This window comes from Polyodon spathula, chromosome 14, assembly GCF_017654505.1.
Source record: "Polyodon spathula isolate WHYD16114869_AA chromosome 14, ASM1765450v1, whole genome shotgun sequence".
Taxonomy (NCBI): domain Eukaryota; kingdom Metazoa; phylum Chordata; class Actinopteri; order Acipenseriformes; family Polyodontidae; genus Polyodon; species Polyodon spathula.
In genome coordinates this window covers 12,352,995-12,380,724 of record NC_054547.1, presented here as the reverse complement: position 1 = coordinate 12,380,724, position 27,730 = coordinate 12,352,995, and the positions used below count along the sequence as shown (strand labels likewise).

Genomic DNA, 27,730 nt, shown 5'->3' with positions numbered 1-27,730 from the left:
TAACTGTAATATGTATGTGTGTTACTGCAAACATTACTACTGTGTGGTATCAAAGAAAGATCAACTGTTAGAGACCTAAAGCCATGTCTGGAAAGAGAATCAGAAGGTGTTTGCATGTCTGTACTTGGAGTTCCAGAAGTACGTAGAAATGGTAGTTTTATGGGGCAGTTATACAACTACAATTTCCCCAAGGGTGCTTGTCACACCTTTTCAAGTCAAGAACAAACAGCATCTGAGATGCCGTCACAACCAATGTATCACACATCAATCAAGACAGACTGTTCCTCTCACTTGTCTTGCATTGTGTTTTTTTTTTCTTCTTTCTTGGAGGTTGTCCTGATACCACGATTGCACAGCTGAATGGCGTTTTAATAGGAGTTTGAAGATCCAATCAAAAGCCATGTCGTTTTTTTTTTGTTTTTTTTTTGTTTTGTGGTTTATTTTTGCATACAATGCTGTACACACACAGATGAAAACCTTGCATCATTGATGTATTACTATTTACTATTTACTGTTACTATTACAATTAACTATATACTATATATATATATATATATATATATATATATATATATATATATATATATATATATATATATATATATATAACTCACTATAAAAATGTATTTGAGTGAAATTTTTATCGGGTTAATAACACAAAATTGCTTTCGTCCGATAATTAACACATGCATACCTATAAAAAAAAAAAAAAAAAAAATCTAAATCTTTCGTAAGAAAAGATACGTAGTATAAATTTGATAAAAACTACAAGCCCCAGAGCAGCTTAGCCACACGTCACTATCAACAAATTCGTACGGAAGCTCTGAAGGGACAAAGCAACATTCATTCCAGGTCAGCAACCGAATTACAGCGTGATCCCTTTATTGAAATACTAATGCTGGTACTGTATCTCAAACAATATTACAAACATGAAAACAGTTTAATTTTTTTAAAGTTATATCACCAATCTAATTACATTACCAACCCGCGGCTGTTTTTAAAGTAGCCCAATTCCGCGGGAAAACCGCGGACCTAACAGCACTGCTGCCGGTGTTAAAAGAGATATGTACTGTGGTTTCCTATTCACATGTATTTTAACATGTATTTATACTAAAGTAATACAAAAATGACTACAAAAGATTTAGAAGTGAGTAGTTTTTCGAGATTTACGATTATACAGTATTTACAGTATAATCGTAAATCTCGAAAAACTACTCACTTCTTAATCTTTTGTAGTCATTTTTGTATTACTTTAGTATAAATACATGTTAATTTGGATTCATATGTTGTGTTTTTCTGACTTTATGTGAACGAAAAGACACACATTTGCCCATTTTCCCATTGGAAATAGTGATATTTTAAAATATCACTGTCCTGGTCACAAAAGCAAAGTTTGTGGGGAATAATAGCCATTTTCTATACTTTTGAGGCATAAGCAATTAGGAAATAACACTTACTACCCAGGCACCAAAAATTGCGTTACACACATTCAATCCTATCCGTTGAATACACCGAGTAAATTTAATCCCCAAGCAAGATGACCGCCCACCTGATTTACATAATGCCGAGAGCAGATTTGTCCAATCAAGTCTTCTATACCGCTCTCTGCGAAACTATTGGTTCTTGCGCTCCTAACGCCAAGCTTATGGTTGGTAGAGTAGTGGGAGGTGGTTATTGTAGTTCATGTATCTCTAACTTGTATTCAAAATGCATATCACTTCATCGTTAGAAAACTACAGTTCCCATAACCATTTATATAACCACAGTGTTACTTCCTTATTTATGTGTTGTGCCAACTGGAAGTCAAAGTTCTGAACAAGAAAAAGGGTGGAGTGATATAAATCTGTCTTTGCTTGCTTGTAAATTGTAGTTATTTAATTTGAACGTTAAATTGTTTATCTTCATTGCAGTGAAATATTTATAAGACTGAATGTATTTTATGTGTTTTAATAGGGGGTCTTTATAGTGGCGTACATTTATGAGTAGTATTAAAGCCAAGTGCGTTTTTGAGTACTGTGTATAGCTATCCAAAGTGTTTTGTTTAATTTATTTCCAGTTAGAGTAGAAGTGGGCGGTTTAACGATCTTGGTAGCAGCACCATTCTTAGCTAAACCTAGAGAAGAAACAACTTTTGCTTTGGTATTTTTGTTATTATTATTATTATTATTATTATTATTATTATTATTATTATTATTATTATTTTAGAACGGACTGTACGAAAGCAGTCTTTCTTTAAATTGATTTAGATATTCAAAATGTTAAAAGATTAGAGTTTTACGGACATTCACCGTACTTTCAAACATAACACTGTTTTCCGTTTCTTATTTGACCGAAAATTCTGAACAAATAAACGTGCATTAGTTATGTCTGGATCATGCTGACATGACATGACCAAAAGCCTGGAAACGTACCATGAAATACACTGTATTTTGAATAAAGGTGCATTTGGGTCAGACATTACATTACTAGCTGCTATGTATTGCTGCTGCTTATAATGTCCCCTCTCTCTACAGTTCCAGAATGAGGATCAGTCTGTTGATCTGTGGAGTCCTGGTGATCGTGAAAGGGCAGAGGGAAGATGAGGAATGGATTGATCCAACTGACATGCTCAACTATGATGCTGCTTCAAAAACTATGAGAAGACCCGAAGAGGTGCAGCTTTCTAAATATCTTTATTTAGAATATCTTTATTAAGAAACACTGTGATGGGACATTTGCTGTTGACATGTACCCTAAAATGTTTTCAATTTTCTAAGAAAAGCATATCAACTGAAGGCCATTTATTGTGAATGGAAATACATTAATGTAACACAGTCATTCTGCATTGGTAGAAAATGGGTGACATTTTTTTGAATACCGATGCACTTATAAAATAGATTGCTCATTTAAGTCTATGCTAAAGATTTTTAGAGTAAAAGTGTGGTACATTATTATACATTTCTAAATGTAAATTATTATTCTTATTTTTTTTTAAGCTCTCCAACTATGAAAACGTTCCCACTGAAAGGAAAGAATACATCTCGAGTCCAAACCCACAAGCTTTTTGTCCTGACCTTTCCGAGTGCAGCAACAAGCTGGCAGTTTTAGAGAGAAAGGTTGGTGTGCACACAGTAGATGTAGGGGTCCCGCTCCCCTGTCCCTTACAAACAAAAACAGTTTTACACAGTCTAACGCCTGCACCTTTTCACAATAACAGCTGTTCTAGTTTTGTCAGTTATGATTAAAGAACACTGAGTACAATGGTATTGCTGTGTGCTCTTTCTTTCACAGTTTTTTGATAGAAAGCTAAAAGATTGTACATTTCTGAACTTTTCAGGTTGAAGCTCACAAAAAGAAAGTTGAAGCACCACCAACACAAAGTGTCTGCCATCCGGTTTTTAAGAGATACCTCAACAAGCTCTTGAAGGACATCCAGAAGTTAGGCTTAGTAAGTGCTGTTGTTTCTTTAAGAATGCTTTAAAGTAAGTTACCGATAGGACATTCAGAGACAGGATGAAAAATATTTTTAAAAAGTCCACAGGCTTTCAGTCGTTTCAGTCTCAAATGCCTTTTCTTCAGGTAAGTAGAAATGCCTGAAGTTTGTCTTGCAGGTTATAGTTCAGTATTTCAGTCATTTTTATTTATTTAGTTTTCTGAGATGACCACCTGAGAGTCATTTGTAGTAGGTAGTGTATATTTAATGTACGCATATTTACCTGTCCTATTAAAACGGTATAAACAAATATTGTAGATAAATATAATTTCTCATGAATACATGGATTTTTGTATTTGTGATTTGTCAAGTCAGCATGTCACAAGAACATTCCTAACACTGCAAGTGGCTGGTATGGCTGAACAGATAAGAGCAGTGGTTGTTGGCTGCCTTGTGAAAAGCAAGCAAACACCATGCAAATTAACTAACCCCTTTTCTCAAATCTTTAATCATACTCTCTTACGCCTGCTGTACTACTGAAAGAGACTCCCTGATTTATCCGTTCAGTTTTTTTTAATGTAATATTTGTATTCTTTTTTTTTTCTTTTTGTATTTCTAAGCCGGATGAAGTCGGTCATGACGTGCATTACGATGCCGATGTTCTCCTAACAAGACAGGCCGTCTCAGAGATCAGGAAGTTTCTGAGAGATGAGAGCTGGAAAGCGGGCATTGTAGATGAAGCTCTCAGTCAAATCTTGATTAATTTTAAACCCCACGACTATGAAGCTTGGAAGTGGCGCTTTGAAGACATGTTCGGTGTGGAGTTGGGAACCTTGCTTCGGGTGAGTCTGTTTGCTGTATGTGTTAACAAATTGGAATATAAAAACTTTATGCAAAGAAATTATAATTTATATCTGGAATTATGAGAATTAATTTGTAGTCCAAAAATCTCTGTACTGCACTATACTGTTCCAAGAGAAAATATTGAGGCACTGGCAGTGATGTCAGTATTGATTTGTAAATGAAGTATTTAATGTTCTTTTTTACTTGCACTAATTTACATTCTTTCAAAAGGCACTCGGCTAATGGCTGGTTCTTTTTTTTCTCCAGTTGTTGGCAGTTTCAGCGTTAATTGTGTTTATAATCTGCACTGAGCTCTGGACTCGGATTTCCTGGATGGCTCAGTTGCGACGCATGTTTATTATTTGCTTCATGGTCAGCATTGTCTGGAATTGGCTGTATCTCTATAAGGTACCTTTGAGCAATTCCCCTTTGGCTTTATTGTAACTGAAAAAGGTTTTAAAATAAACATCTAGTCTCTTATAAGCACTAGCAATACTGTTCCTATATCCCATGGTCTTCTGTTTAAAATATTTCAGTTATTTGCTTGTATCTTATACTTTACAGACAAGCCAGGATTCATGCTACAGTATATAACTTATAATGCAAAGAACACAGACAGTACATTTCATATTTCAACCAGGATTCTTTCCCATAAGGCACCACTGTAGTGTTTGGCGTCTCGGCCCATTAAATTGAATAGAAAGGCAAGGTTGGACACGAGTCGGTAACCTAACATTTCACAGACAAATGCATTGCCGTTCAACTAAGGAGCAAACTTTCCAGTTGAGAAGCATATGCTGCTTACTTCCAACTGTTTTTTTCACTCCTTTAATTGAAGGTGTCTATTTTATATATGGGTATTTAAAACCAGTGGCACTTGCATGGTTACCTACCTTTTCATGGTACTGATACCTGTTTGTGATTTTTGGTTTCATTTTTTGGTTTTGTGATGAGTTTAAATACAATTCTAGCTATATGTGTTGTAGACTGCCTTTGCTGAGCACCAGTCTAAAATAGTGAAGAACGAGGATTTTAATGATAAATGCAGTGGACTCAAGAAGATAGACTGGCTGGATAACGTCAAGGGTGAGTTGTATAGTACGAGTGCATGGAGCAACAGGTGACATTTTGAGTTTTGGGTCTCTCCAGCTTGGGTACACCAAGGCAGAAGAAGTGGTCGATCAACCTCCCAAATGGCAATGGGGGCAGAAAGTATTTCATGAGAGGCAGAAAAATGCTGTCAGCACATCATCGAACAAGTACATGTATATTGACCCATCAGCAATCTAGAATTGCTGTGATTTTCTGTCAAAGAAATAACTAGATCACAAGTTGCAGGGATAAGCAATGGTCAGTGGCTAAAACTCAAGCTTTTTTTTTTTTTTTTTTTTTACTTCACCTTCTATGCAACTCAGTAGGCCCACATAAACTTCCTTCTGTACATACACATAGGAAAGTGTTTTCAAATGATAAATGTTCCTTTTTTTCCCCACTGCAGAGTGGTGTAGAAGTACCTGGACGCTACAAGATGACCCCTGCAAGAAGTACTACGAGCTTGTGTTTGTACATCCCATCTTACTGGTCTCTCCAATTAAGGTAATTCATCATCGGCAATGTTTTCTGCTTACATTTGGGACAAACTGTGCCTAATATTTGCTGATTTTTTATTTATTTATTTATTTATAGGCAATTTCTGTGACTTTAGCCAGTCTCATCACAGAGCCATGTAAGCATGTTGGACAAGGCATCAGTGACTTCCTCCGAGCTCTCTTAAAGGATCTGCCTATAACACTTCAGATTCCTGTTCTCCTTACTATAGTGCTTTCTATCCTGGTATGTATTGCTGCTGAATGTTTACATGGGGAACACAGTAATCTTATCCAAACTTTTATCATACACTCCTGTGATACAACTTTTCATGTTGTCTGAGGTTGTGTGTGCACTGGTTTTATTTATCACACTTTTCCCTATAGTACAGTAAATTTTGCTTCTACCTCAAACATGTGCAGTACAGAGCATTGGGTGCGCCCAGAGAAGTGTATCCTGAAAATTCCTGATTCAGCAACAAACAAAAGCACTTCTTAGCAGCATCCCACATGCTGTTGGTGTCAATACATATTATGTACTAGCCATTAGATTGTGAATTTCCAGGCACGTTCTATAATCTTGGAAAAAGTAAGCAAGCTAAGATCATATATTAAAAAAAGCCCTAATGTTTTCCCAGGTTTTTTTTTATGGCAGTGCCCAGGCAGTCATTCAGAACATTGTCTTTAGGAGGCCTCTGGGGCATCATGACCCGCGCCCCCCTGACCAGCTGCACAATGTCCCACAAGAGGAGGGTGCGATCAAAGACATGCAGGCCAGCGGTGATGCATGGTTCCAGGGCAAAGTGGGCAGGATTCAGTACAATGGACGTGGAGCCTACTTACGTCACAGAAATCAAAACCTCAGGTACGGCAAAGCTATCATTATTGAAAGAATGGGACCCGTTGACAGACCTATTCAGCAGTTCCCTCAAGACGAGGTCGAAGGAGAGGTCTTTGATGATCCTTCTGGACAGAAAGATGATCTAAATGAAAACACAGCAGCAGAAGAGCCAAGCAAAATAAGAAAAGAGAAGCAGAATGGAAAGCAAGAAGGGAGCTCTCAAAGACATCCACAGACTAACAGCAAAGATGAAAAGAGGCACAAGAGGCAAGGTGAAAAGAAGAGCGAGGATGCAGGGATCCATGGGGAAGTGGACAGGACCCAGTTGCCCCATAGAAATGTAAACCGCAGGTCTGGCAATGCTGATATTATTGAAGGAGTAGGACCCACAGGCACACCTAGTGAGGTCGAAGATCTGTCTGGACACGAAGATGAAAACACAGCAGCAGCACCAGTAGACACAAGGCAAGAGAACACAAGAAAAGATAAGCTGAAAGAAAAGAGAGAAGGGAGCTCTCAAAGAGATCAGCAGACTAACAGCACCTCTGAAGTAAAAGATGAAAAGAAGCGTGAGGGATCAGATGAAATGAGTGGAAAGCCATCCCAGACACAATGAAGAAGGAATGTAAGTCTAGGGCACTTAACAGGGGCCATAAACAGCATGTGTATCCCATACAATGTGAATTGGACACACATTACAAACCCCTGCAATCTGTAGCCCATGTATTTTGTATGTAATATAAAAGTCATTTTCAGTCACAAGGAGACTGGTAGTAACTGCTTAGTTAGCAGGGTCCTCTGTATCTAAGACTAAACCATTTGACAGGATTGTGTAGTTTTGTGTCCAATTCCTTTATGTGTAAGTGTGTGTGTATGTATATATATATATATATATATATATATATATATATATATATATATATATATATATATATATATATATGTGTGTGTGTGTGTGTAGAACTATCACATCATTTTAACTTGGTCAAATGGTAGTTTCTATGCCTGGCTGTGTCTCTGCTTTATATTGGTAAATTGGGGGAATAATATTAAGTTAAATTTGAATTAATTTTATTTTTACAAGAGAAGAAAAATTTGACTTAAATGCAGTTACTGGTGCAATGAAATTGGTTTTGAGAAACTGCAAGTTGTGTCCATTGTAATACTACCAGGTGTAATGTTTAAGTGTATTTTCTGTCATCTTTCTCTCTAGGATGAAAAACAATGAACTGGACTGCACAGATTGGTAAATAGAACAGTCATGCAAAGTTCAAAATAGCATCACTTTAAGTTCTCCCAATTTTGTATTATAAAATCTATATGCTGAATGCAGATGCTGCAGTTCTTTTCTCCTGTCTGTTTCCTACATTCCTTTTATATTCAGATCTGCTGGTTGTGCCTTAGTTTATACAATGTATGGGGCATTAGCTCCATAGCCCCCAACAACATGGACAATGTGATGTATGTCAAATATTGATCTTAAGTGGCATCTGTGCTGTTTTTAACTGGATTTTAGACTGATCAGGAAAAAGAAAAATCTAGGTTGTCAATAAAATATGGCCTCAAAAAAGCAATTGAAAGTGCATGGCTGCTTTCACAGGCGCTAGTTAAAGTAAGGTATTTGAATCAGAGACTGAAACCACAGTTGTGTGTTAGTTTCAAGAACGTAAAATAAGGTTTGGTCAGTTTCGTAAACTTGATTGTTAAATGACATATGATCATGTCATTTTTATAAATGGTGAATGCTTACTATGGATGTTGTACAGGTTAGTGTTTCTTTGATGCAGTGATAATGTATTGATTCCCAGGTGTCTGACAATTCACAGCAGGACAATTCCAGGTCAGTAGATAGGATAGTAAAGCTACCTACACAGGAGAACCAACCCAATAGTTAAATTCATATATGCATTTTGTTTTTTAATAAAGCTAATATTCCCAAGTAGCATGCAATACATGTAAATTTTTTATTAAACATTTAAACACGGGTTCAGAGACCATATCTAGAAAGTAAGCATTGAAGGATCATAAAGACATCTGATCATTCAGATTAATCTATGCTGATATAACACAGCCTTTTCATAAAAAAAAAAAAAAAAAAAAAAAACAGGTGTTAATCAGATGATGGTTTGTATATAGATCTGACATTATTTTAACTTAATCAAGAGGGAGAATGCAAATCATTTAAAAACCAGCCCCGTTTTTCATTCTGTTCAGAGATGCCAGTAGATCAGAAGGTTATAAGGAAATAAAGTAACTGAATGTAGTGTGAAGAAATTATGTTTATTCCTCAATCTTGGAAATACAACAAAAGATACAAGACGTATAAAAGACCACTGGCTTGTTTCTCAACACCGACACGTTTTTTGTGGCAGTTAATCAGTATCCCCCACCATGAGTTTTCTTGGTAGGCAACATAAAAAAAAATAAAAAAATTACAATCTGTGTTAAAAAAACAAAAAGTAGCGTACCATTAATATAGTGCGAATAATATTCAAAGTTCAACTTGGGGTACCCTCCACAAAGAATCAATTGTTAGCAATGGCAGTTAGCAAGCATTTGCTACATTTGAATAAATGGGAGTCAACTAATAGCTTAAATAGACAGTCAGCAATGAAACGCAACATTATGTACATGAATAAAAAATGAGCTTACAAAATTCAATCATGAATTTTATATATATAAAAAAAACAAGTTATTTTTGTTAATTTTTAACATTAGTATATCAACATTCAGTAGGCATTTATACTATTCCACTTTGGATTTGAGACAGTGGATATTTTACTGATTCCCTCTTATTGGACCCTAATTGGACAGTAAACATTCCTTGATGAACTGATGAAATAGAACAGTTCTTTATTACAGTACTTTTACACTTTGTGAATTAATGATAAAGTGTGGGGGCAACATTAAGCTTGCAAGTGGCTGTTTCAGTACGAGCTGGGGCATTTTGAGTTCGAGGGCAGAGTAACCCGCTGTTCATCCATTCGCTTTGCTTGAGATCGCATGATAAGGCTGAAGAAATCTTCATCAGGAACTGTGGGGCCCTTGGGTGCTGGAGCGGGTGGAGTACATCTTTGATCGTCCAGTCTAGAACCCTATAGAAACAGACGTAGGATTACATAAGAATTTGTGAGGAGTGTATTCTTAATGACATTGCTATTGCATAACCAGTGCTTCCAAACTTCTTCTGGACTTATTTCAGGTTCCGCTATGATCCCCCCTGGTCTATGATAAAGAAAATAATAGAACAAACTAATATTATACCAACCTGGCATTTAACCAACATGTCAAAAAAGTCTTCATCTGGCTCCTTGTCAGCGTTAGCCATGAGATGACTGAGGACAGACTGGCTGTTCTGCTGGTTCAGTCTGAGGCCGGGGAAGTTTCCAACACTCGCCCGCTGGTCGTCTAGTCTCCTACTTTGAGAGCTGGCTACTAGATCCAAGAACTGATTGGTGTGGGGTGAAACAACAGGTGCAGAATGGGCTGAAAATATGCAAAACAGCAGCATATGTTAAAAGCCATTAAGAGAAACAAACATTTTGAAATCATTTTTTTTTAAGTTATTTAATTCATTTTAGGATTTTAGTTTACATAGGGTCATACAGCAGTAACTTAATACTAGCTTGAAATTATTTGAATTTAAGATTGCATTCTATGATTGTAATATACAGGTAGTGGACAAAAAAAATGGAAACACCTGGGTAAATGAGGGACACCAAGTATACTGAAAGCAAGGGTTTCCACACAGGTGTGGCTCATGCGTCAATTAAGTAAATGACATCCCAGCATGCTTAGGGTCATGTATAAACATGCTGGACAGGCCTGGTTGTCTATAATTATGGCTAGCATGACTGCAAGAGGATACCTCCATGACTTTGAAAGAGGGGTGACTTTTGGGGCGCGCTTGGCAGGGGCTTCAGTGACCAAGACAGCTCAACTTGCTGATGTTTCACGAGCAACGGTGTCTAAGGTGATGTTGCCATGGAACTCCGAGGGAAAGACATCATCAACAAAGAGCAACAGTGGATGGAAGCACGTATTCCAGGATCGTGATATCCGTGCATTAATTCGAAGTGCAAGACAAAACAGACGAACAACTGCAGATCAATTGACTGAAAATTTCAACCTGGGGAGCGAGTAGCTATTTTCATCAAAAACGGTCTATCAACAACTCAACAAAGCGAGATACCATAGTCATAGTGTTGCAGTGCACAAACTGCTCATCACACCTGGCAATGCACGTTTGCGAGTCCAGTGGTGCAAAGAGCACAGGCAATGGACTACCGAGCAGTGGAGAAATGTGATATGGTCAGATGAATCATCCTTCACCATGTTCTCGACAAATGGACGAGTGCACCTGTCGCGTCAACCTAAAGAACTCTACAGCCCTGAATGCTTGGTTCCAACAGGGAAGGGTTCTGGTGGTTCTGTAATGTTGTGGAGTGCATTTTCCTGGCATGGTTTGGGTGCACACACTCCCCTAGAAGGCAAGATCAATGCTAATCGCTACTTAATGGTACTGAGTGATCATCACTTCATGATGCAGCATTTCTTTCCTGCTGGGGGGGGGGGGGGTCTTCCAGGATGACAATGCCCCCATCCACAGAGCATGTGTGGTCACTCAATGGTTTGATGAGCATGACACTGATGTTATCCATATGTCACGGCCTTCTCAGAACCCAATCGAGCATTTATGGGATATTCCGGAATGACGTCTGAGACAGCGTTTTCCACCTCCATCAACCAGACATGAGTTGATTGACTTTTGTGGAAAAATAGTGCCGCATCCCTCCTGCAGAATTCCAGAGGCTGGAAGACTGCCAAGGCGCATACAGGCTGTACTGGCCACACATGGTGGCCCAACGCCGTACTAAGTGACTTTACATTGGTGTTTCCAGTCTTTTGTCCACTACCTGTAGCAGGACAACAGTGGTTTGCTGGTCACAGCACACACACATAGAAAAGACATCATGATGTTTAGCCGTTATACGAATACCACTAATGTGTTAATGTAAAACGGCTCAGCACATACTAAAACATCAAACTGAAGGTAGTATTAAATCTAGGCGTCATTTCTGATGACCAGCACAGTGGTCTTGGAAAGATAACTTCATACAGAATGGATCCAACTGAAACAATTACATTGTCAGTACAATGCCAAATGTAAAATGTAAAGTGACAACATTTAGTTATTTTTCAGGTATACATCAGCTCAGCTGCTCAGCTCACATTTGTGCATTGTTCTTGGTGGTTTGGGTGTCACTGCCACAGACAGCCTGCTCTTTCCGTCTTCTATGGAACACCTCTGGTCATCCATGCGATTGCTCTGGAATCGACTGAGCAAGTCAAAGAAACCCTCGTCCCCGAGCGTGTCAGGACTTACTCTCTAGAACACAAAACAGCAAGGAGGCAACATCAACAAAGTGCTCGTAATGTACAAAACCAAGCTACCTCAGCATGCACTCAAAATCGGTTCACAGCCTTGCAGTTTAATGTTGACATGTGTCTCAAAACCCGTTTTGAAGTTTGAGATCCAATGTTGAGAATCTAAAAGTAGACGACGTGATGGTGACAGTGGTAAAACAAAGCAACAACAAGCAGCTTTATTCTTGCACTGACCTGCTGACACAAAGTCTTACAGGACTTTAAAATTAAAAGATAGCAAAACACAGGGAAATGCAGGCAAGAGGAAGACTACCCAGACATGTCTGGTGACAAAATAGAACATACAACAGCATCCCTGAAGTACATTCTATTCAGGTATCCAAACTAAACTGTGTTGTATACAGTACATTCAATTACATCTCAGTTGTCATAGTTATTTGGTCTACTTTATTACACAAACACTCCCATGGTTCTGTTAAGTGTTTTCGTTTCAGTGCTCAATACAGTGACGCTCGTTAAAACACTCCAGCATTTTAAAAAAATCTAAATTGCATATTAAAAGCAGAGTGAAACTACCAATATGCTTTGCTATTCCTTTTGGGTATATTTTACTAGGCAGGCATTCTGCTTTATAAAAACAACCACAAGTGTTTTTATATATCATATTAACCTTGAAACATCACTATAGGTGCCATTTACTTTTTATAAAATCGATCCAACACAGGTTCATTCAGCATACTATTAAATATTGGGTGGTCCTTCAATCTGTATTGCATTTCACTAACAGTTCATCAACACAGGAAAATGAGAACATTTACCAGAAAAGAGGGATACATATTTTATATCAAAATCTATCATGCAGTGTACCTATTACCAACAGCAGTATTTGATTTAAATTTACCATGCAGTGACTCTATAACCAATAGTAGCCTTTGATTTCCATTTACTGTATAGCGGCAAGTACGATTTAAAAATAAAAATATATAGTCTGGTTTGCATAACCCCAGCACTGCACTGTTTAAAACAAATTGTGTGCTAATAAAACTAGTTTTAGCAACACCATTAAACTGAAGCAAACTGTTACTTTTTACTTTTTGATTTTAAAAAATGTGCGAATATGAAGTTCCATTCAACTTGCTAAGTGTGCATCTTCAAAGCAGGTGCACACAAAGCTGATAACACTGGAGTGCTTTATATCAACAGGTACTTTGCAGAATATGCAATTTAAAAAAGGTATGTTCTATAGAGACAGGAAACATTTCACATAATAAATAACCAGTGCTTGCTGCATTCAGTAGATATTTACATTTATGGAGTAGCACCAACTGTTCTCAACACTGAGCAATCACTGGATTAGGCAACACTCAATTCACTGGAATGATTAACAAAATAAGGAGTTAATGTAGTAAAAGGATGTTCAAGGTGTTGCCAACAGTACTTCCTAAATAATATAATTCTACAAATCGCTGTTCAATAATATTAAATTGGATAAAATACAGACATGATGCATATAAACATTGCTTTGTGAATATATTTTTTTACATTTATTTTAATGCATTGGAATCCAAAAACAAGAAATCTTCTCTAAACAAGCCTACCATGTCACTTCTGTGTTCGGCACTGCGGAGGTCTACTTCTACAAGGAATCCAGACTGACTGTCTGTTTTCAGCATCCTCCCTGATTGCCCTGCTGTGAAACCTTCACTGTTTGATAGCTCCTCTGATGGGGTTCAGAGGAAGTCTTGCCCAATAGGACAAGCGTCGGTACTACCACTTCACCTTCAACACATGTTCTAGCAAGCAGCTCTCAATCAAGACAAGAGGGTACTTGAGGGAGAAGGACTCCTCAATCCAAGAACAAATCCACCACAACATGTTTGTTACATTTACCCTTTCTAAATGTATGTTTAAGGCAACCCAACTGCATCAGATGCATATTTGCGTGTATGTTTAGCTTGTGTATGATTCCAGTTCCAAAGGTTTCAATTGGAATATAAAGTAGCACAGAAAACAGCATTAATAGCTCACCTTGTGGTGTATCTGGATCTGGACATCCCCGCACTCAATGGAATTAGTGGTGTCCTGCAGAACCTTAGCAGAGAAGCCGTTGTGTTTGTGCTTTTTGCCTTTCAGATGATTTACAAAGAAAAGCTTTGCAGACGACTTAGCCAGGGGTGGTTTCTGTGGTTTTGTAATAAGTTCGCTGTTCCAGTTTTCTACCTAGACCAAAAAGCAGGATAGGAATTAACAGCGTAAATTCTTGTTTATTTACTGGCTAACCATATGAAATTCACTTGTAACCTGTGTCTCAAATAGCATACAACTGTAGAAAAAGATAACTGAAACAACCCAACACTCAATAGTCACACCATACCGCAGATTAATATTAAAATCCTCTATGTTAGGTGATTAACATCACCATCAGTGACAAGCTCTTACCCCAGCAGCTGAGAGTTGCAATTGTGGACTGAATGCACAAATACACTGACCTTATCTGGTGTTAGTTTCATCACCTCCATTTTTTCCATACTGTGCCTCTTTCCGGCTTTTGGCCTGGCTCCTGCAGACAATATTAAGAACTGTATTTCTCCACAGCAATAAATGAATAATATAATCATTTTGTAATGAACATTACAGTCCTCAAACTCCAAGGTCGGCGACGGAATCGAATATGCAACTCACGTACTTCAAATGAAGAAAACATCTTGAACAATTCAGAATATACATTTTTCGGAGTGCACCAACTAAGCCGAAGGGATTACCGTGAGAGTCAAAATTGACTTTGTGGTTTTCTGACAGAACTGAACTGTTGGTTTGGTAACTGAGTCCCAGCACCATCTGAAGATCGGAGACGTTTGTTCTGGCTGTTAGTTCTCCGTTTCGGTCTCCAGTCTGCATGCAAGAAAAGTAAATTCTGTTTGATACTGAGAAAGTCTCTTTGATACTGGCTATCGTCAGACCTTCAAGGTTAGGGTCCTTTAATCTGAACAAATCATAAAAACATATTGACTCATTTGCCTCCTATTTGGCAAGAATTAGAAACAAGATAATAAGCAATTCAAACTGAATGGCAACATTGTGGTAGCTATGGAAATTAAAAGCAAAGTCTCTGCTCTCAAGGCCACAAGAGGGCGACAGCATCTGCTCAAGACATCCATGTTGCAAAAATAAAATAAAGCACAAGAAACCCTGGATCATTACTTCTTTTGAGATTTCCAGATGTTTTTCTGCAAAGTGCATGGCCTGATCATGATTTCCCAATGCAGTATAGGCATTTCCTAAACTCCAGCAGGCTCTACCCTCTCCAATTCTGCAAAACACACACAAAAAAAAAACATTAAAGACTTTACTTTTATGGACAAACTGCACGCAAAGTCAGGTTCATCAGTCCAGTGTGTTCATCAGGATCATACAATTACCGGTCATTGAGGTCCTGGGCGATAATAAGATGTTTCATGTGGTAGTCGATAGCCCTTTCATAGTCCTGCAGCAGCGTGTATGTGTTTCCCAGACTGTAACACGCCTGTGCCTCCACGGCACGGTCCTTCAGCTGCCGGGCCAGCAGCAGCGTTTTCCTGCAGAGTAAAAACAAAGACAGTCAATCAGAGCAACAGCAGCAGCACCGGTCATCTTGAGAGGACTCCCTCCTTTCTTCATCTTCACGAGCAACATCCTGGCGCATGGACAAGAGCTGGTCCGGTATCAATTTTAGCTATCAAATAAAATTGTAATTTGCAAATTAGAATTATTATTTTCTTTCTATTGAGATGTTGGTAGTAGGCTTACATCTGCATTGCTACATTAAACAGTTTACTTACTTGTAATGCTCAGATGCGATTTCAAACTCCCCAAGAAAAATGTACGCATTCCCCAGGTTACAGTAAGCCCTTCTTTCAGCTGATTTGTCACCAAACTCCTTGGCTATTAGAAGCCTCTACAAAAGAAAAAGAAAAAAATACTTATAGAAACTGCGTCATTCTATCTGATGACTAAGGAATAAACACACAAACAAGAAAACAAATCAAGTATGCATAACATACACACATACAATCAAACATGTGCCACACAGATCTACAAAGACAGCTAAACCCCATACGGCTTCCAGAGGTTATCAGTGTTTTTTTTTTTTTTACCTGCTCATGTGATATCACTGCATCCCTGAAGTTCCCCAGCAGGTAATGCGTGTTGCCCAGGTTTCCATAGGTATGGCCCTGCCCAGCACGGTCTCCAAGCTCCTTAACTATTGACAAATTTGCCCTTAATTTAAAAACAAAAAAACTATAAGCTTAAGTACTTTTTTTTTTTTTTTTAGAATGTATACACTTTGGATTTGTGTGTATCTTCTTGTCATTAGTAATGACTCACTCGTAGTATTCTGCAGCTTTCCGCAGAACAGTCATTGCCTCTTCTGGAAACTCCCCTGGATCGGCCCCACTCCAGCAGATGCTTTTCCCCTTGGCATGGTACACATTCCCAAAGTTATAAAGTGCTCTTGCTTCCCCAACCTGAAGCATTTCAAAAACACATTTCAAACTGAGTATTTGGAATCTACTCACCTTTATGTGTCTGTAAACTTTTAACAGAGAGGAACCATAATACAAGATAAACATTTTTGTACCCTGAATGCATAACAGTGTGCCAGTTATAGAACGTAGCAGTAAAAGGTAACCTACTTCACACATTATACTATCTCAATAAGATTGTCTAATATTTTATTACGCTTTTTAGAAAGGTTTCAAAGGTTGCAGTATTGTGCAAGCTTACTTGAGATATTAAAATGTGAAACAGGATCTAAGAAATAAACATAACATCTGAATTGTGAATAACAATTCCCCACACCTATCTCAATACTTAAATAAAAAGCAAACTGATAACACCACATCACAACCCACGCTTGTTTAAGAACAAGCTCTTCAAATAACGAAGGCACTGCTTACTAAGCAAGTATCCAGGTTTCAAAAACAAAACTATAAGAACCTACTCACCTTATCTTTGAGATCAATGGAAATCTCCAAGTGTCTCTGGCAACACACTATAGCTTCATCGAAGCGTCTCAGAACCTTTAGGGTGTTGCCAAGGTTACCACTGGCTTTAGCTTCTCCAAGTGGATCCCCGATTGTTCTGAAAATAAAAATCAAAACCAAACATGTTGATCTTTTTTTCTTTATTCAAAAAGTTCATTCATTTGGCACTTGGAGGGGTATTCTATAATATTATCATCATACAAAGCTCTTTCTATTTATAGAACAATATCAACCTAACACTGGCTTGCACATTGTGATGGATATTTCACAATTTAACCAAAAAAGAAAAAAAAAGCCATAACATAAGCTAATACACCCTCTGTAGGTACCAGGTGGCAGCTCAAGTCTGAAATCAATGTTTTTGCTTTGTCAGAAGTTTCACAGTTTTGTGTACCTGGTCAGAGTCAAGTCGTGGTGGTGGTATTCCAGTGCTTTGGAGTAGTCATGCAAGTGGAAGTATGCGTTCCCTAGCTGGCTGTAAATAGCGCTGAGTATCTGGAGGTCCTCTGTCCCAACTTGGATCGCTGCTTCAAAGAAAGACACGCCTGCTGGGTAGTCTCCCACATTACACAGCCGCTCCCCCTCCAGGGCCAACTCAAGACAGGAGGCTTCCATTCTGCAAGGAGGAGAAAGAGCCCGCTTTAGCTATGCATCTATACAGCTAGCAGGCATGGACACAAATTTAAAGTGGATTTGAAAGGTAAGCTGGGAGCCTCAACAGCAGCACACTGAATCCCACTGGTTGCTGTCCAATTACTCACATCCTGTTGCTGCAGTGTACAGTGCTCGTGTCCCTAGAGTTAGGGACGAGCAGGGAGAAAATGGTTAATATCCTGTTGGCTGAAACTATGTGCCTCCTGGTAGTCAAATGTTGCAACTGCGGTTATTGGTTTTTGAACAGCACATGACAATGTTTTCTAATGCAACGTTTTATGCATAGTTTGTCACTCAGTCCCTATGTTACTGTAGGTTTTCATGAAAAAGGACACTGCAGACACCTAAATTGTGTACTTTATTTACAGTAACAATACTAAAAAAAATATTGTAAGATTCTTTGACAGACTTTCAACTAGAAGGCTTTGTAGTGTGTATTACATCGCCCAAGTGCATTATTACCTTCCCTTCATAACAAGCAGGAAACTGCTTTAATGGCACAATGATGACAACACAATTTCATGTTTAAAACCGATGAAGGTCCTAAAAGATCAGATTTGAGTAAGAAGTAAGAGAAAGCCATTTATTGAATGCAGGTCTTTAGCCCGCCAATTGAATCGCCTACTCAGCACTGGATTTAAATACTGTAGCACGAGACAGGTGTGTACCTGGCTGCTGCACAGTCCTGCCTTGTAAAGGTGTCCTTTTATTCTATGTTCTTACATCGGGCTCATTCCCATGTCCTTGCTATGTTTAACGATCCTAGTTACAGTACTTTGCCAAGGGCAGTCCTGGGGCTTCTATCACACCAGTTTGGTACAGTATATAACAAACTCTAAAATGTTACAGACAATGCTTCAGAAAGCGCTGCAGCATTAATACTGGATAAAGTGTATCAATTACTGCTATTGGCAACTTTGACATGAATGTAAAAAAAAAAAAAAAGATTATAAAGATAGTGAGCCGTAACCACAGTCGTTCAGGTTTACTGCATAATAGTGCATATGAAAGCCTGGAAATGTTTTAAAATCAGTGCAATATTTGTACCATTATCACCAGCAAATACCAAATACTCAGGTATATATTTAAAGGTATGCATGTCTATATAATATATATATATATATATATATATATGTATATATATATATATACACACACATACATATATATATATATATATATATATATATATATATATATATATAGATATATATATATATAAAAATCATGACATTCAAAAAAAAGATTCCTGTTTTTTTTTTTTTCTTTTTTACTGGAACGTCTACATATATATTTCTTATTCTACCCCCACCCCCCCCCCCCCCCCCCCCCCCCAATTTATATATTTTTTTTGTCTCCTTAAAAACGTATGACAAAGCAGTACTGTACCTGTTTCCTTTTAGATGTACACAACCAAAGCACATCCCCATCACAGACATTGTAAGCTTTTCGTTGGTTTTATTATTTAGCCTCCAACACAGGTCACGCAGAAATTTCCAGTATAGATGGCAAGGTTTCCAACTGGGAATATTCCTAGAATACAGGCTTCTTAGGTATATGCACATAACGCATGCAGATAAGGGTCCCCAGTCCTCTAAATACCTACAGGGGCTCCATTTAGAAGTATACCTAGAGAGAAGCCCAGTTTGTTCAAAGCATCTATTTTGCAGTGATAGTTAGCCACTTTAGTCAATGTTGCCCTGGGTAACTTTAGGGTCCTCAGACATGCATGCAAAGTATAATCTTACCTAATCTGGTCGCAGGACTTTTTTCTCCCCTGTCCTTTGGGCACCTGATGTCAGTCTGTCACTTCTGATTAAGATGAGAGCTGCTGTAGTGATTATAAAAACAGTCATACTAAGGAGCTCTAGAGAATATTAATGTTACAACTGCCTTTGAACCTATTAAATTGTTCCTTTGCAGAGAAGAAGCACTTGCTGCACTTACAAATTAAATTAATACATACTTCAATACTTTAAGTGAACCAGTTGCCAGCTGTACAATTATTGTGCCAGTCTGCAGAGTTACAGAAATATGCTTTGGTGGCAGTTCACCCAGGCATTTTGTGTGTGTGTGTGGGTGCTTGTGGGTGGGTGCGTGCGTGCTTGCACGAATGCCCCCACAATAGACTATGTACACTTCCTAATACTGTATTCTCAGTCATTGTCTTTACTTGCTGGCCCCTCAAGGACACTCAGAGTTGATTCTTTTCCAACGTCAGATCAGAAAGTGTGGCTGTTGTGCATCTTGCAATCCCACAGGCTGGCTTGAATAATTACTACAGCACTAGTGGAAGCCTCAATCCTTTGTTTGTTTCTCTGGTGTGTGGGCACCAGTCTGGCCGCAGTTGATTTTCCATTAAAATAAATAACACTATTTGGGAGTCAACCAATGCCTAGTAGACATTTTCAATTAATTCTTCCTTGCTTTTATGTCATGCAGCAGTTGATTTGTGGACAAAACCCTTTCTATCTGAAAGGTTAGACTTCAAAGTTCAATATTGATGTGGAATTTCAAACAATTTATGGCCTAAAAAAAATAAATAAGGCGTAAAGTACAGTATGTGGTACTTTTAAACACCTTTATCCGGACAATCAAATTAAATCTGAAAATCCACCTGCTAGCTTACCGAGGGCAACCCCAAGTGCACTGTGGAAACAGATCGATTATGCAACTGCTTGGATCGAATCTCCATTCTGATTGGCTAAAGAGAGGTGGATTTTACACTCTTTGAGACTCCCAGCTTGCATAGACTACAGAACAAATCAAAACATCACTTATCAAATTTTAAACTACTATGTGTGTGTTATGTTTACCTGAGCAAAGTCCCATCTCAAAAGGTGTGAGAAGAGGTGTTAAACTGAAAATGTAAGCATAGGAACCCTCCTACGTTGAATTATTACTATAGACGTTAAAAACATTTTTAAAGCATACAATATTTGATGACCTTCTGGCCAGTTACAGGATTATTACAATTATATTTTTACAGGTTACACCTGCAGGAACAACTCTTTACAGCACAAGTTCTCAAATACTGCAATCATGTACTGCCCCCTTTCAAATTACAACAGTAAGGCTTTAGGACTGCTACACCGTGCAAAATCTTTAGTTGTGTAAATGGGGATTAACACTGCTTGCTGCATAATAAGACACTGTATTCATAAGCTCATTTGTCTTTAAAATGTCAACCAAGCCCTTTGTGGGCATGAAGAAAAATGAAAAGAAAAAGTGTTTTATTGAGCACACTGACACACTCACAGCAGCAGGAACACTTAAAAAAATTCTCCTTTAGTGAGAGTGTGGGTGTAATGAATCTCTATTATATCATTTAAGGTTCATCCGTACCAGCTGAACTAAAGAAAGACTTCATCGTGTTACCTAATCAGGGTTGTATATCTGTGTAGAGTATCCTGGGACATAAAATGAACTGCTGAATTAAATCGAGGTGAATTTGTGAGGAAGAATGCAGCGCCCCAATCAATTTAAAACACCACCATGACATCCTTTCAGTCTGTATTCTTGGATTGTAAATGTTATGTCCGTACGAATGTCTTTTACGTTTCTGAATCATCTTGAAACGCGGCACCTGCAATTTCTCCAAAGTCCATGTTATTCAAACTAAAGGGAAGGTTTCTTACTCGCAATGATTCAGCGTGCCCTTAAAAATTGACAAAGCAGTAATCTGGTCCTACTGTGCAACCCAATCTTTTTTTTATTGGCTCAGACCGAGGATTAGCTCACTATGTTTCCACCAGGTGCGCAGTGTGTGCAGTATGGAAAAGAACCTGGCACACAATGAGACCATTAAAGCAGGATTTCATATACATAAGAGAATTAATTGTATGTGTTTCTTCAGAGCTCTTTCATTTATTATGCTTTTAAAAAGAAACAAAAAAAAAAAACTAAATAATTTACCATTTTGAAAGCATTTCCATTACTCTGTCAAAGGAAATGAAATAGAACTGCAGGCAATTACTGTAAAAAAGATTACTGGCTTCCACAACATATTGATCCATTGGATTAATGTGGTCTGAATGCTTTATTTCAGTATAAATTCCACTGTATACCAGGATTATATACTGTACACATACACAGTACTATATACTTCAAGTATAAACAAAAATAGAAACATTGGCAGTATATTCTACTATACAAGTCAGGTATAAAGAAAATATGTTTGCCAATGTTTCTTTTTAGCACTAGAGAATTAAATCGGTCATGTTACAGACTGCCCATTTATTCAAGTGCATGCCCCTGCAGGCACGTATTTCTATTGTTTTGTCCGATATATACTAGGAATGTGCAATACTTGCCTAAACTTTTCTACTTATCTGTCATTTTGTAGAGGAGAAATGCCCTGTACCGTACAGTACTTTCCTCTATGGTGACGAGGCTATTCATTGACAAGGCTGCAATATTATTCTCTCTCTATTCTGCAAATGCACAATTAGAAAATCAAACCTGCACTTGCTATCCTCTTCAAGTCAGCAAGTTGTTTGGCATATGTACTGTGTGTCACATGTACAACACAGTATAGTTTGGAATCTATCTATCTATCTATCTATCTATCTATCTATATGCCCATTTGCAGCTTCTTTAAGAAAGTTTAAAATCTTAGAAAGTTTGCATGAAAACAAATCTGATTTTACAATTAACAAACTACTAACATTTTATGAATGGAAAAGCATAAAAGATCACAAAAAAAGAGATCTCTAGTTCACAGGCATACAAAAAAATAAAATAAAATAGGATATACCTACCTGTAGTGAACATGAAAGGATTGGTCTTCATCACGAATGCTAACCAAAATACGATTTGCATCCATTGAACAGCATTATAAGGGACCAGTGCTAAAAATCAAATGAAGTGCACAATGCCTGGCAGTGCTGGTTGACAGGAACTGTAAACAAGTAATAGTTTGAAAACACGGCTACATGAGAGGCTAGTGCTTGGTCCGAAGATCCAAAGGTTCCTTTTCAGGACTACATACGTTGAACACCAGCCTCAGCCGAAAAATGTCCAGTCTGTTCCCAGGCCCTTTTCAGTGCGTCCGGCTGCTGTCTGCAAAGGGAACATAAGATGCTGTGTTTGAAGCCTCATAAGCCTATGAAGCACCATAGCAACACCCAGTTAATGTGCAAAGCAGGCTGACTGAGTGAGCCGATAAAGGTGTGAATCACTTTGAGGTTGACAGAGGCAGAAGTACTCCACAGTAACCATGGGGATTTTAGGAGGCTGCAATGCATAGCAGTCATAATGGGGTCTGGAACGCTTCATCACTGCTGGCACTATTTGTACAGTCCCCAGGCACAGTGCAGAAGCATGTCTGGTGTTTATGAAGATGCAAAGATTTTACATTGAACATTTAAAGGCATCTTCAGGATTTTTAATTGGGTGCAGACTATTTCCAGTGGCTGTGAATCACTTCAGAAAGTCAGTCTCCAGAGATGAGCAAAAAAGGGCATCTTCCAGTTTTATATCAGTTTGAATATCTTAAGCATCAGGCTTTTGGGCCTGCTGAATTTAGTAATCAGTCAATTACAAAGTCAATTAAAATTTACCAAATTTAAGAAAATTGCTCTGGGGTTTTTGGAACTGTAAATAACGAAGCCAAGTACTTTTGCAAACTCTATTTGTTTGTTTTTTTTACCTTAAATATATACATTTTTTCACCTCATTTGATTGAGATTGAACAAGAGTTACTGTAGAGTACAGAGTTACATTTTCATTGCGTCCATGCGGGATCCCAACACACAAAAAATAAATAAATCAAGCTTCTGCAGTGTAAAAGGGGAAAGAAGGTAAATGAAACTGGGTATCAATCACCGTGGAAAGTACAGTAACAGATTCTTTCTGTATAAGAACACGATGATCCCAGAGTTATATACTTTCCCTGATGTAGCTCCTGCCCTTTCATATTCAGGACAAATTACTGTTCTTGACCTGATTGTGTCTGTGGTAATTTTTTCAATTACGAACTGCTTGAAAAACAGATACGAGACCCAATCCACAGTAAGGGTCATGGAAGAATGTACCAATACAGGCCTACTCACTTCTCTTTTTGTAAAGGTTTTGCCTACTCTGTTATTTATAGCATGGAAATGTTAAGAAGTTGGTAGGGACGTGGCACATATTGCCTGCCATGAGGTATAACACAAATACCACAGTCTCTTAACTGAGGTTTCTGGGAACACTGTACTATGCAGGTTTCAAGCACTACAGTAAAGCAGCAAGCTGTGATCTGCTACAATGCTCGCAAACATTTCACTGGTATGCACTTTGGTATGGAGTTTACATGCAGTTTGTTTTACTAGGCATACTGAGCCCTGGCTTCTGGCCTAATTTATTGATTCTAAAGTTTCCAAGGTTACTCCAGTTTGTCACCCAGCAGGATTCAAATATATTTCAACTGACAATCCTACAACTCAAAAAGCACTGATAACAAATTGTACGTCTGCAGAAAGACCAGGATTTCTCTTCTTTGGCAATCACCTGTACATTTCCTGCTGATCTATACTTCACAGGTCTCTATAGTATAGTATATTTCACAGGTTTGTGAAAAATAAAAAAAATAAAAAAAGACGTCAAGGTAAACAAAGTGCTAACAGCAGTAAAATGTCTTTTAATGGCATTAAAAAAAAAGATTTAAAGATTAAACAAGATTGCATATGCCTTCGGTCATCACTTTCTTAATCTACAAATAAGAAGCTTTATCTCCAACAGTGCATTAAAGCGGTCAGTGAAAGAAAGGACAGTAGATGATTTGACTGGATAACTGGTCCATTCTCTTGAATGAGAAATTGTTCAGAGTAGAATCACTTAAACAGTCGTGCTACAAAACCCCCCTCTTTACTGCAAGACATATTCTCAAAATGTAAGGGCAACACATGGGCAGAAAGATCTGCTTCAATAACAAAATCATCACTTTCAAAAGTAACAGCTTGACAGTTTTATTTAGCCAAGTGTAATTCATATTAAAAGCAATGGAAGCTGCTTTCACAGAAAGACAATGAAAAGTATACTGTGCAGCAGAAATAAAATGGGACCACGACAGAATATCACAATCACAGCTCAACATATGCATACTTGCAGTAGGGTCCTGATTCATAAACAGTAACCTCTCTAGACACACTGAACTGTACTATACTGTACCCTGGACTCAACAGCAGCACGTTGGCCATCTAGCCAAATGCAACAGGTTTCCAGGCATATCAATTACACCTGTGAAAGGCTATGCAAACCCCAATTTCACCCACGCGCCATGCCTCGAATTAATATAAGCCACACTACTAGCTATGAAACTGTAGAAAAGCAAAAACAGGGATGCTGACATAATACAGGGATGGAATGATAGAATTTTAAAGACGGTGCACTGGAAGAATTTGGGGACTTTTTGTAGACAAATATGCTATAAATATTTTCCTAGTATTAAGTGTTTAGAACTTTTCTTAAACTTAAACACCAGTGCTGCATTATCTCACATCTCCCAATCAATGAGCACCAATTATTGTCTGCCGATTAGACAACACAAGCACATGCAGCTACAAGCAAAACATGACCACAAAAGCTAAGCTATGCAAACCCTGCAGCCAGCAAGGCAAAGCGCAAAGCACAAAGCCAGGTACACTAACCTTTAGCCAACACATCTACGTCACTTCCCCAGCTGCTGCTCCTGAACTGCTGGAGCTCCAAATCTGATGAGTGAGAAAAAAACAAACATCAAAATGTTATTGATGAAACTGAGACACGTAGAGTGACAATCAACTTTAAGATAGTGGCAATGCTCCACTTGTGATGCCTTTGTCATGAATCAGTCAATGCTTGTTTCAACGTGCCTGCCTATAAATTCTGTGGCACTCCCGTTAGCAGTACTGCAACTACTCCTGTAGAGTATTTCTTAATTGCAGCCACCTTGTTTGTCAAGTTTTTATTAAACCAACCTGTCTAACTGAGGTGGTGCAAGAGGTAAATGCATTCCACTGAAACAGACATGCATGGGATTCAGTTACTTTGCACTCTAAATCTAAATTTCCATATCAGTGCAGTAAACAAATTCCTCTACAGTATGACAGTTACAGTCCATCCAAATACTTTATACAGCATAGCTGCACTAGTGGACCTGAAATTACATTATTCACCTACAACACTTCAATGATGACGACATGCAAATGACTACATTTCTGTTTACTGCCTTTTGACACATAATATGTTATCTAAGCAAGAAGTTAACGTCTACCATATGAATGACAGAACTGTCACAAGACTGAACAGTATGAGAAAGAACGTGATGACTGGAAATGTACGATTCATTTTTGTCTGTGTAAATAAGTAACATGGAATGCTTTTACATGCAAATGCCGTATATTGCATAATTCTAGTAAGTTGCTAGAAGGTTAAAATATCTCAATCTAATATAGATCTGTGCATGGTTAATTTGAATGATGCTTAAAGCCAAGGCTACAAGTGGGCTACTGTACTAGGAGACCTAAGCTGTCTAGTTCTACACTATTTGCCTGTCTTTCTGTGGTTAAACATATGACTGACAAAAAGCATAAAGATGGCACAAAGCAATTCATTCGTGTGGTTTAACACCTTGTAGAAGTCAGATTAGTCATCTGCTCCAAAATCTACAGTACCTTTCTAAAACAATACTCCACAAACTTACTATACAACACCCCTGAGCAGCATCCATCATTTCAAATAGCTTTTTTCGTCACAGAAAATAAAGGTTGTATCCAGGCTGTTGAAGTTAAGACAATGCTCAGAATTACTGTAAAAGCTATTACTGTAGCTGTTTTATAGCCAAATAGTGGCACTACGCGATACAGTTGTACTTTGGTAATATCACCATTCATTAGAAATTGGTTTTGTTAACGCACAGGACGATGTTTTGTCCATTATATGAGGATCATCTCGCACATTTTCTTACTGTTCCAATTGTCTCCATATAGTTTAAAAGATGCAAGTATGCCAAAATGCTGCTGTCAATGTACTTTTAATGTAGATCTGTACACGTCATTAACTTCATGCTTAATCTCATTCAACAGTGTAACCGTCGCACAGCTACCTTTACTAAAGTTTAAATGCAGCTCACTAACGTAGGCAATCAAGAAAAATGTAGTCAGTTGTCATTCAACTCGCTGAAACAGACACACCTCTCTATCAATTACAAAATATACCACAATTCGGCAAATGTAGCAGGTTCAAATAAACTCTTATTGTAACATCTTTGGTCGTGAGTTGTACCACCTGTACTGTAGCATTACATTTAGCACCGGTAGCATTACTTTTCTCCGTGATCCACACACAATGCCTACAGTACACTGCTAGCAAACGAATTTTAATAACAAATAAATTCTCTCTTTCGCGATCACTCGGCCCAAATAATGTATTTTCCCTAATATCAATATATTAGTGTGTGAATTACTATTGATTAAAAAAAAAAAAAAAAACTTTTAACCCCAACACATTTTTATATGTCCAATTATACTTACTTAATATCTTGCTTTCATGTTCTTTTAATTCCCTTCTTACAAGTTTATTTTTTCCTTCATAAAAAAATATTCCCTCTCTGTCCAGTTCTTTACACAACAGTTTGCCTATGTCGGTTAAGTTTTGCCATCACCACTTTCCGCGATTTAATCTGTATGCCCATTCTGATTCGACAGAAATTAGACGGCGGAGAATTGATAGGTGCAGTCCAGTAGCCAATCGGAAAAATACATTTGAAGGAAACCGAAATAACGCTGTTCTGTCCAGGCACCGCCTCGGCAAAACAAAGCGTTAGCCAATGAGATTTAAATGTTCACCCTAGCCGTCCATTGAATGCTAAGGTAAATATAGTTTAGCAATGCTCATTGGATATCAATAAAATTGCTATTTTGTAAAGAATTTTGAATAGTATAGAATGATTTGTACTTTCATTGGTCCAGACACTTAAATGTTTCGATTTTGGTCTAAAACGTCATCTTATCCAAAAAGC

The 27,730-nt window shown here is 37.9% G+C and overlaps 2 protein-coding genes across 6 annotated transcripts; one reads left to right on the top strand and one right to left on the bottom strand.

The window, feature by feature from the left end:
• The first annotated feature begins 1,756 nt into the window (after positions 1 to 1,756).
• On the top strand, positions 1,757 to 8,640 carry LOC121326828 (chloride channel CLIC-like protein 1). 3 transcript variants are annotated; one of them, XM_041270394.1, is made up of 11 exons: positions 1,757 to 1,827; positions 2,514 to 2,652; positions 2,976 to 3,095; positions 3,317 to 3,427; positions 4,033 to 4,254; positions 4,523 to 4,663; positions 5,242 to 5,341; positions 5,754 to 5,851; positions 5,942 to 6,088; positions 6,480 to 7,307; positions 7,896 to 8,639. In XM_041270394.1, exons 2-10 carry the CDS (start codon positions 2,521 to 2,523, stop codon positions 7,296 to 7,298), a joined length of 1,890 nt encoding a protein of 629 aa, XP_041126328.1. In that variant the 5' UTR covers positions 1,757 to 1,827; positions 2,514 to 2,520; the 3' UTR covers positions 7,299 to 7,307; positions 7,896 to 8,639. The 3 variants fall into 3 exon arrangements, with proteins under 3 accessions (XP_041126328.1, XP_041126327.1, XP_041126326.1); XM_041270393.1 differs by having other exon boundaries at positions 1,785 to 1,859; XM_041270392.1 differs by lacking the exon at positions 1,757 to 1,827 and adding an exon at positions 2,118 to 2,139 and having other exon boundaries at positions 7,896 to 8,640.
• Positions 8,641 to 9,385: 745 nt separating this feature from the next.
• On the bottom strand, positions 9,386 to 27,384 carry LOC121326827 (G-protein-signaling modulator 2-like). 3 transcript variants are annotated; one of them, XM_041270390.1, is made up of 17 exons: positions 27,243 to 27,384; positions 25,380 to 25,442; positions 22,509 to 22,809; positions 19,497 to 19,579; positions 17,489 to 17,710; positions 17,056 to 17,191; positions 16,436 to 16,575; positions 16,204 to 16,327; positions 15,889 to 16,004; positions 15,490 to 15,645; positions 15,272 to 15,380; positions 14,833 to 14,962; positions 14,560 to 14,630; positions 14,099 to 14,290; positions 11,915 to 12,071; positions 9,951 to 10,168; positions 9,393 to 9,777 (listed from the first exon to the last, which is right to left on the bottom strand). In XM_041270390.1, the coding sequence occupies exons 5-17, from the start codon at positions 17,707 to 17,709 to the stop codon at positions 9,610 to 9,612; spliced, it is 1,938 nt and encodes a 645-aa protein (XP_041126324.1). In that variant the 5' UTR covers position 17,710; positions 19,497 to 19,579; positions 22,509 to 22,809; positions 25,380 to 25,442; positions 27,243 to 27,384; the 3' UTR covers positions 9,393 to 9,609. The 3 variants fall into 3 exon arrangements, with proteins under 3 accessions (XP_041126323.1, XP_041126324.1, XP_041126325.1); XM_041270391.1 differs by having other exon boundaries at positions 19,497 to 19,576; XM_041270389.1 differs by lacking the exon at positions 19,497 to 19,579 and having other exon boundaries at positions 9,386 to 9,777.
• Between the last annotated feature and the right edge of the window lie 346 nt (positions 27,385 to 27,730).

What these genes read in the sequence shown, in the direction of transcription:
- LOC121326828 (XM_041270392.1), top strand. Translation starts at nt 2,521, where the DNA reads ATGAGGATCAGTCTGTTGATCTGTGGAGTCCTGGTGATCGTGAAAGGG. An exon ending in CTATGAGAAGACCCGAAGAG is followed by an intron (nt 2,653 to 2,975) that starts GTGCAGCTTTCT and finishes TTTTTTTTTAAG; the next exon opens with CTCTCCAACTATGAAAACGT. An exon ending in TGGCAGTTTTAGAGAGAAAG is followed by an intron (nt 3,096 to 3,316) that starts GTTGGTGTGCAC and finishes TGAACTTTTCAG; the next exon opens with GTTGAAGCTCACAAAAAGAA.
- LOC121326827 (XM_041270389.1), bottom strand. Translation starts at nt 22,573, where the DNA reads ATGGATGCAAATCGTATTTTGGTTAGCATTCGTGATGAAGACCAATCC. An exon ending in AAAGCTGCAGAATACTACGA is followed by an intron (nt 16,328 to 16,435) that starts GTGAGTCATTAC and finishes TTTTAAATTAAG; the next exon opens with GGCAAATTTGTCAATAGTTA. An exon ending in AGATCCAGATACACCACAAG is followed by an intron (nt 12,072 to 14,098) that starts GTGAGCTATTAA and finishes TTTGTGTTCTAG; the next exon opens with AGAGTAAGTCCTGACACGCT.